This window comes from Merops nubicus, unplaced genomic scaffold (assembly GCF_000691845.1).
Source record: "Merops nubicus isolate BGI_N331 unplaced genomic scaffold, ASM69184v1 scaffold23504, whole genome shotgun sequence".
Classification (NCBI taxonomy): Eukaryota; Metazoa; Chordata; class Aves; order Coraciiformes; family Meropidae; genus Merops; species Merops nubicus.
Window position 1 is genome coordinate 10,708 of NW_008606547.1, and position 8,872 is coordinate 19,579.

At 41.9% G+C, this 8,872-nt stretch overlaps 1 protein-coding gene across 2 annotated transcripts in view; it reads right to left on the bottom strand.

Moving 5' to 3' along the window:
* Nucleotides 1-3,513: 3,513 nt before the first annotated feature.
* The window catches only part of SLC13A5 (solute carrier family 13 (sodium-dependent citrate transporter), member 5), a 9,622-nt gene continuing 4,263 nt past the window's right edge, over nt 3,514-8,872 (bottom strand). For both annotated transcript variants that reach the window (XM_008939693.1, XM_008939694.1), the window contains exons 6-11: nt 8,335-8,547; nt 7,470-7,591; nt 7,144-7,262; nt 5,740-5,901; nt 4,401-4,538; nt 3,514-3,812 (exon numbers count right to left, since the gene is read on the bottom strand). In XM_008939693.1, the coding sequence (XP_008937941.1) occupies nt 3,684-3,812; nt 4,401-4,538; nt 5,740-5,901; nt 7,144-7,262; nt 7,470-7,591; nt 8,335-8,547 (883 nt within the window). In that variant the 3' untranslated portion in view covers nt 3,514-3,683. The remainder of the gene's footprint in view (nt 3,813-4,400; nt 4,539-5,739; nt 5,902-7,143; nt 7,263-7,469; nt 7,592-8,334; nt 8,548-8,872) is intronic.

Genomic DNA, 8,872 nt, shown 5'->3' on the forward strand with positions numbered 1-8,872 from the left:
TAAGACCAGACGAGGTACAAAATCTATCCCTAACAACTCTTAACTGGACAGCACAGAACTATACAAAAGATGCTAGAATCAAGATCTTAGTAAAGAATGAATCTTAGCAATGAATGAAACAGTAAAACCTGTCTCCTTCCTCTAAAATACCACCTTTTGAACCCTTTTCTATCATGGTTATATAATTAAACTCTTATGAGACTGGGTTTCCCATGTTGTGGAAATAACTCTGCACACAGATCCACAAAGCAGCAGGATCAAACCCTGCAGAACAGTAGGCCATGTCATGATTCTGCAGGTTCAAGACATTCAACAAGCTGGTATTCTGAGAAGAAAGGAAAAGTCAAGGACATTCTATAGAGAGTGAACAGAAAATAGGAAACCTTTAATTTAGCTTCTTGCAGGCAGTGCTGCCTGTTGCTAGGCCAGCTGGCCAGCTGACATAGCCATTCACCACTAGGAATCACACTCTGCCCACACAGGATAAAACAGGAACTGTTCAGTGTGGCTGAATAACCCATCCTGACCAAGTCCACGCAGAAGATCCTCCCATGGCCTCTGTTGGCTCTGGTGGTGCATGTTTTGAAGTGGGACACAGAAGAATTCCTTTATGCCACTACCTTAGGACCATCACAACTTTTTCACCTAAACCAAAAGCCCTTTCATGAGGAGAAAAATAAAAGTCATGCAAAACAATTATCTAGCACGACACATATCCTGCAGTGCTGGAAGGGGATGTAACCTGACTTCAGCAACAAAGCCATCATCCTTGTGTTACCCATTGTAAGGAGCACCTGTATTTACTTAGGGCACTGGAACAGGACGACATGCATGCTTGATGCTGAAGAAAAGCCTGTTTGTGCCCATTATATACTGGAGAGTTTGTACAAGACTAATTCTTAAAAAGTAGTTGTGTTTTTAGATTCTTATAATCTTTTACTCTGAAATTAATGAGACAGCTTGTAGTAGGGTATGCCAGCTGATTTGGTCCCACCTGAGCATTTTCAAAGATGGAAATCTGAGTTATTACTTAGCTGAGGAAAGAGAAGGAACCACTGATACATAGGTCTGAAGGTATTTGAAGTGGTATCCAAATCTCTGCTTTGCAGTGCTTCTCTATGGTGCGTGCTGTCCTGAATCCTACTGGAACAATACCATGCTATAGTGGAAGCCAATGCAAAAAATATGTGGTCCACTGTGTTACACAGGAAATGACCCATGACAGAGAGGAGAGAGTTCTAGTAATTTTTTATTTGCCAGGCTCTAATTCTGCAACTCACCCACTTAAATACAAATCAATCACAGTATGTCACAAAAGTGTCTCAGAAACATCTGCTATTAACAGGACAGAAGGGTGACACATCAAATACCATTTATAATAAAACCAGCATTCTTTATTACCCCATATGTACACTCCCCCTGCCCTGCCACTCCTGTCAATAAATCACTGTGTTACCATCGAAGAAAATAAACATTTTTTTTCTACTTGCACAGCAACAGAGGGAAGCTCTTCACTAGTTGAGATGAGGGCACTTCCTCCTCTTCAAAAAGCTTTCAGAACATTCCTTTCCGCAAAGGGGACAGGGAAGTGTCTGTCCTATGGCTTTTAGCTGAAACCAGGTTTAGAGGAGTTTAGAGCCGCGTGAACCGAGACGGGCAGGCTCAGTGTTACCCAGCCATGCAAGCTCCACTCTGTTGCAACAATGAAGAGCAAACACCATGAAGTACATGGCAGCAGAGAAAGAAGGCAGAAAACATCCCTTTCTCAAGTGCACTTAATTACTTGTAGATGCAGGTCAGCATTAAGTGGTGACTGTCAAGGCACAGAAGGTACGTAACAGTTCCTGGTTTCAATTTCTTCACACAAATACTGTGGTAGGCTTCAGGTGACAAAAAAATGTCTGTGACCAAGACACTTTTTGGCACTAGAACTGGCCTCTTCCTTAGGTAGACTCTGCAAGTGGAACGGTGTTTACCTACAAGCTCCACTGTTCTGTGGAAGAGGTATGAGGCTGCACCTGGTGCAGCCACCTGGGTAGACAGGGTGCCATTGGAGGCATGCAGCAACAACAGTCAGTGGAGAATTTATGGTGCCCAGCACCTTGAAAGAACACAAAAGATAAAGGCACAAAAATTGAATCATTCTTGAAGTAGTTTTCTGCTTGGAAAAGCACCTGGTCATTTTGTGGATAAATACTTTCCCCATTTTTAAAGATAAAAATGTATTTTTCCAGTTCTACAAAAAAACACTCATGTTAATGATAAAACTCTTAAATTTTGTGCCCTTATGTCCTCACAACACTTTTGTGAGGTAGATAAGTACCATGACATCTACAGGAGTGGAAACCGAGGCAAAAAGAGGTGAACTGGCTTCCATGAGGCTGCACAGCAAGCCTGGGAGCAGAACTCAGGTCAGGCCCACAGACCTCTCCACTGTAAGACACTGCCTTATCTCCCACCAAAATTCATCTCCAGGGCTGTACGAAAAGCATCCATGTACTACTTACAAAATACACCTAGTCCAACACCACTCTTTCTGTAGACTACTTCTGCTTCAGAAATGACATAAAAAGGTGCTACACAACACTTTTGTTCCAACACCTGAATTTCAAGGTACACAAGACAACTCCCATTGCTGTCAGCCAGCATAAGCCCCGGTATCTGGGCCCCTAAATTTTTACAAGGTCTTCAGTTAGAGCCTTTCTCATGCCTCTTCTCTACTCCACAATTCCAAAGTTAATAAGGCACATAGGGCTGATCCAGGAAGTTTCACAATAGATATGAAGTCTTACAGGCCACTGGTCATTTCCAGGCTGGCATTAACAAGACACCAGTTCAAATGTGAAACCATTCCCTGTGACTGAGAGAGGGAAAGGCTCCTGGCATTGCCAGTGCCACGCTGCAAGGAACACGAAGCGAAGCCAGCCTTAACTCACCACTGTCCAAGACATGAGCTGAATCATGACCAGCATGGAATTATAGTATGTCAACCATCTTACCATCTCAGTAAGGGTGTCTCAACGCAGTGAGATTTGGGATTGAAAACAAGGCAATGGAAAATATGTTGGATGTCCACATGGAAGGACTCCACCATATGGCTGAAGCCCGACTAATAACGTAACTTAATGTGAAGTAACGTAACAACACAACACATCATAACATAACATTAACATAACATTAACATAACATTAACATACAACACTGATGTACTCCTTCTTGCACTAGACAAGTGACAATAGGGATTTCTCTGTACAGCTGACATAGGTAAAACTTAATGAATTTCCAGCCCTGCCTGAGTGCAGTGTTCAATGCTAATGATTTACAAGTACTTACTAATGATATGATAGTTCAAACCGTTTGATACAACAGCCTGCCCTCTCTTTATTTGAAGTTTGATAAATTGTAAATCTTGACCCTAACTGGAGGTACAACGGATCATCTGGTCCTACTTATGATCCAGACACAAGAACCTCGGGGTTGGGTAACTAAACAGGACTGCCGGCTCCGGCGTGACCAGAATAAATTTGAGTTGGTTCATGCCTGAACTGATGTGTGGCTTCCAGAAAGTAGCAAAACACCTGATATGGGATCTGAAGTGGTGATGGCACTCTGTATAGGGCTTTAGGCAAAAAGGAGTGGTATTAAGGGTCCTTTCCTTGTTTAACACATGAATTCTTCACTGCTCACTGGTTACTTGTGCTGTTTGCCCAGGCTGGGAACGTGTCCAGCTCAAACATAGGTCGTCCCCATGTGTTGATGGCCAGTGTGACACACAAGACTCCAATGATGTTCATCACTATTCCAGATCTAACCTGTGAGGACAAAAGTCCAAACCAACAGTAACCAAACATCAGCACAGCAAATCACAGCAAGGCCTATTTGTACATACACAAGAAAGACACAGGATCAAATAAATCACATAAATAGCCATTGTACTCACTACTCTATGTTCTTGTCTAGGTGGAGCATACCATGGAACACACTGTGCAAAGCCTTTGAACACTTTGCTATATAACTAGTCCAGGAGCTTTAAGGCATGTACAAAAAGTTGGTCTTATTAGTTAAAGAACAGCTTTGCCTGCTTCAGATCCCCACTTAGAAAACCAATAATGTTTGGGTGTTGGGCACAGAACCTGGCACTGTGTGGTCTGGCAGGCAATCAGAGGACCAGAGCCTAGGGCAACTGATTGTTACCTTCTGCTTTCAGCTCCAGTGGAAACAAGGCTTCAGCTATACTTGCACAAGCCAGAAGACTGGAAAGCACTAACTGCATTTTAACTCTTCAGTGTTTAAGAGACTTAGGAGTTGACTTAAAAGACTTAAGACACTTGTCAGTTTTTAATTTCAATTGGATAACTGCAATGGAGGACTTCAGGTGAGAGCCTAGGAAATTATCTTACCATATCCAAAACACGGATGCGGCCGTAGGAAAACACAATTGCATTTGGGGGTGTTGCAACAGGTAGCATGAAGGCAAAGGAAGCACTGAGAGTGCCAGGCAACATGACATACAAAGGATGGATTTTGATAGATGCAGCCTGCAATGAAGCGGAGAGAATAGCACACTGGGGATGTTCCAAAAGAAAGGCATAAATAATATTTCTCAGACCACTGAGATACACAGGCTTATTTCATTCCTGGTACTATATTAGCAGAGTCATTTACAAGCATCTTATCCTGAAATCCACATGTGCTTAAAGACAATTTTGCTCTTGTTTCCTCTCCCACAATACTTAAAAATAATGCTTAAGTCTTTCTTGTTGTTTGTTTTGCTCTATGGTATAATTTGGAGTTCTGGTCAAATTTATCCAACAATCTTTTCTTTGACCTCGAATCACACTTTGCCAGGGCAACACAGGGATAGGATTATAATTACTAGGCATGTGGAATAACACTCTTAGATGTTACATAAACTCTGTGGGACTCAGAACTTAAGTGCCAATTTAAGTCACTAATAGCTCAGCACTTTCATTGGGATAATTTTACTTTGAGGAAATGTCTAGAGTAAAGTGGTTGTACATTCCAAATTAAAGAATAAAGTAACCTATTTTTTCCCTTCTGCTACAATTTCAATTCTACTCAGAAATGGCAGAAAAACTCACCAGGTTTTCCTCTGTAAGCTCTAAAATTGTTCTGTCTTCCTATGGAAAATAACACATTTCTAATAATCAGGCCTACCACTTTCTGTGTATAAAATCATGAAGATGAAGGAACCATTCAAAGGGATGAATAGAAAGTGTTGGATTTTTTTGTGTGTGTGTGCGTGTGTTTTTCAAGTTCTGAGTGGATAGTTCAAATACAAAACGACCAGAAGTAACTGATGTTTGTTGATCTGTATTGAAAAAACAACTCTCACTACACTTTCTCCAGGGCCAAGGGACACAACTTATGGAAGGAAGGCTTGAGCTCTTCACTGAGGTTGCCATGGGACAGGCATACTGAATTATCTACTTCCCCCAAAGAAGCTGATTCTCAGGTTCCAGGCATATAGGTGGGGCAGCCTGGAGAAAGTCTGCATTCCCACCTTCTATCTACATAGGATGCTATGAACACCGCAGTGGACACCAGGCAGAGGAACTATCCATTACAGTACGCTGTCAGACGGGCTGTTCCGTCACTGGCTTCAGAGTAACATTGGAGCAACCCTCAACAATAAACACAACATTGCTTTGCCACTAAAAACTTCAGTCTAACCCTGACCTCCCAGTTGATAGGATAAAAGGATAGAAGTAATCTTACCATGGATGAAAAGACAGGTAGGAAGAGGGTGGCTGTGGCAACGTTACTGGTGCATTCAGTGAAGACAGCTATAGTAAGGGAGAGTACTGTGGCAATGGCCCATGGTGGGATAGATCCTAGTGGAGTCATTTGATGACCCAGCCAAGCTGAAAGCCCAGAGCTCTGACAAGAAAAAAAAGTGGTTTTCAGTGACGCTTAAACCCCCTGGCTCATGAGCAAGGGACTCACGTTATATGGGACATTACATTCCTACCAAATAATGATAAATGACCCCTGCAGTACAGAAAATACTACTCGTGAAAATACAATGATCTGTCACAAACACCGAAAGAAATTTTTTGCCAACTAGACATAATACTGAGTCCCACTTTCCTGGTTTTTCTGGAACACAAATACTTGCTCACAATTTCGTTACAAAATTATGAGGTTTTGCTAAACAGCAACAATTATTGCTGAGATGACTGCAAATACTTAATTATTACCCAGAATTTTCCTGGCATGTTTTTCTAAGGTTTCTCGAGATACTGTTGCTGTATGAATGCTCTATTATAGGAACACAGACAGTAATTGATTCAAACAGCTTACAAACATCTGATGGCTTCTAATGCTCTGGAGCTTTAATAATGGATGTATGACGTGTGATGGATGCAGATGAATGGAAGGACCCAGCACTTTCATTTGCCCCATGGTTTAAAACTACGTAGCCACAAAACTTAGATCTGAATATGAATGTCCTCAAAGCATGGCACTGTCCATAGTTAAGGCTTGCTTTGATTTAGATGCATCTTAGCAGTGATGAAGGAAACAATATGGTTCATCTCAAGATTCTTTCCTGTTTTGGGAATTCAGCTGCCTTTTCTGCGAATTTATGAACATAGGATCAAACCATGGGCTTATGTAATACAGCATATTGCCTGGGAACAGCCACTGACAAGAAGTTCAAGAAACCCCACTGGATACCATTTTGGAAGATATCTATCCACAATGATTTTCTTCCTGACCACTTCAGTAGTGGTTTGATTTAAATCTGAAGATACATATCCTTTAAACAAACCTCAAATGGTCTGAAAATCTTACAAGTGTTACCTATACTGTCTATTTTTATTAGCCAGGGTTGGGAAGAATCAAGAAAGGATGCTTGTCTGGTCTGTCCAGCCAGTGAAGATCCTAAGCAGCCTCCAAGAGGTAAGGTAAATTGAAGAGATTTGGTCAGAGAACACAAATTCTTGAAAAAGAGGCAGGAACATTTACCTCTCTTGCCCATTTTTGCTAATTTGGATCTGCCTCCAGATCTGAACATCTCTACTGGGTTTGGCTTTGGGTGCATGCCCAGGAATATAGGACTAGATAACAAACCAGGGAAGTTGGCCTTTGAGTCAGAGAAAAACAGATGTTGGCACATACTGCACTTGCATCAGCCAAAGCAAAACCTCCTCCCAGCAGCAGCACAATGCTCCAGGGCATCTTCCTCTGAACCACATTCCAGTCTAGCAGCGGGGCTGATAAAAATGGCTTTTTTATATCTGAAGTGAGAAATGAAAAGCAGAACATGTCTTAGGAAAGTGAAGACATTTTGTCTCCTGTTCTATAAGGCCCAACAGGCAGATGCATATTACTGAGAAACCTGCACAGGGTAAAGGCAATAAACATAAGCAGGGACCCTATATGTTTCGCCACGTTAGCTGGAGCTGGTGAATGGTTTCACAATTTGCAATTCCTCTTTTAAATACCTTCTTCAGTCTGTTCAGGGTCAGACATGCTTGCATTCCAGCCTATGAATTTGGGTTTATTAGCAGGAAGGATAAACAGCAGCAGGGCAACAAAGACAGCAGGAGCAGAATCTGTGATATATCTAAAGGAAAAAAGAGAATATGGCTTAGAATACAGACATCTTTTTCCTAGAAGATGGCTGCCTTCCAGCACTGCAGTCATTACTCTTTGTCGGTCTGTTTGGAGCTTGTACATTAGCAAAATGGGTCATTAGTTCATGACTGAGGTCTCTCAGACCTACTACAACCCACTGAGTAATAAAAGAAACTAGTTACAATACACATTAATAACCAGAGTCACAGATGACAGCAGCTCTGGGGAGCAGGATTCCTACTCCGTGGTGAAGCCCAGATTCAATGGTAGTCTCTCAAAGAAAGATGTGTAAAGAAATGCCCTGAATGAATAGTCCCATCGTGCATTTCATGTTCTTAATATGCCACAGACATTATGCAAAGAAGCCATTCAAAGCACCAAATCAATTTCCCAGTGAGTTCTGAGCCATTGTTTTGAAGTAGTATGACCAAATATCCATATGACATGCAGCTGATTGGAACTCATACAAACAAAATGCTGCATCAGTGTGACTGAGACCCGCGTTACAGAACTTGCTCTTCAGGAGACTCAGCTTGCCCCATGTCCCAGTCTTCAGCCCTCAATGTAGTACAAACTGTCAAATGACAGATCACTTGGTGTTCTCAAGCCCAGCAAATGTGAATTCTGATAAGGCTGGGATGAATGACTGCATGCTCAAAACAGAGTGTAGGAGCAAGGGGATGTGATTCACAACCAAGAGGGTGCAGGGTGGAAAAAACCATAAACACTTACTTTTCTCCTCCTGGGAAAAGCCTGGCGGCCCAGCCTTTCACAAAGCCTGGGTGTCTGGAAAACCATAAGAGAACCAGCAAAGCAAACATCAGGAGGACATTGAATTCAGCATAAGACATAGGACCTAATTTCTTCATTTCTGCCTTCAGCACGTTGTATGCAGCTTTTTCTTTAGCAGTTCTCTCTGTCCCACAGCCCCAGCTTTTTTTCAAGCTTTAAGAAAAAGAAAGCAGAAAATACTGTAAGTATTAAGATACTAGAGGGATTTAACATGCTTGCCACGTTGAAGCTGTCACTCCTGGGGACAGACACAGACTACAGTGGAGGCCAGGAACAAAGAAATGACAACAAAGTATTTCATGGGGACATGCCAGTTCTCAGAGAAGAATGGAGTCTCTGAATGCATGTAAGTCTGTCCAGTTTGGAGCAACCTAGGATGAAAAATCCCATTTTTAATCAAGGACAGCAAAACATATATGCTAGATCTCCTAGGGCTGAAATTCATAGATGTGAAATTGAAAAATAAAAAGGCATTCCT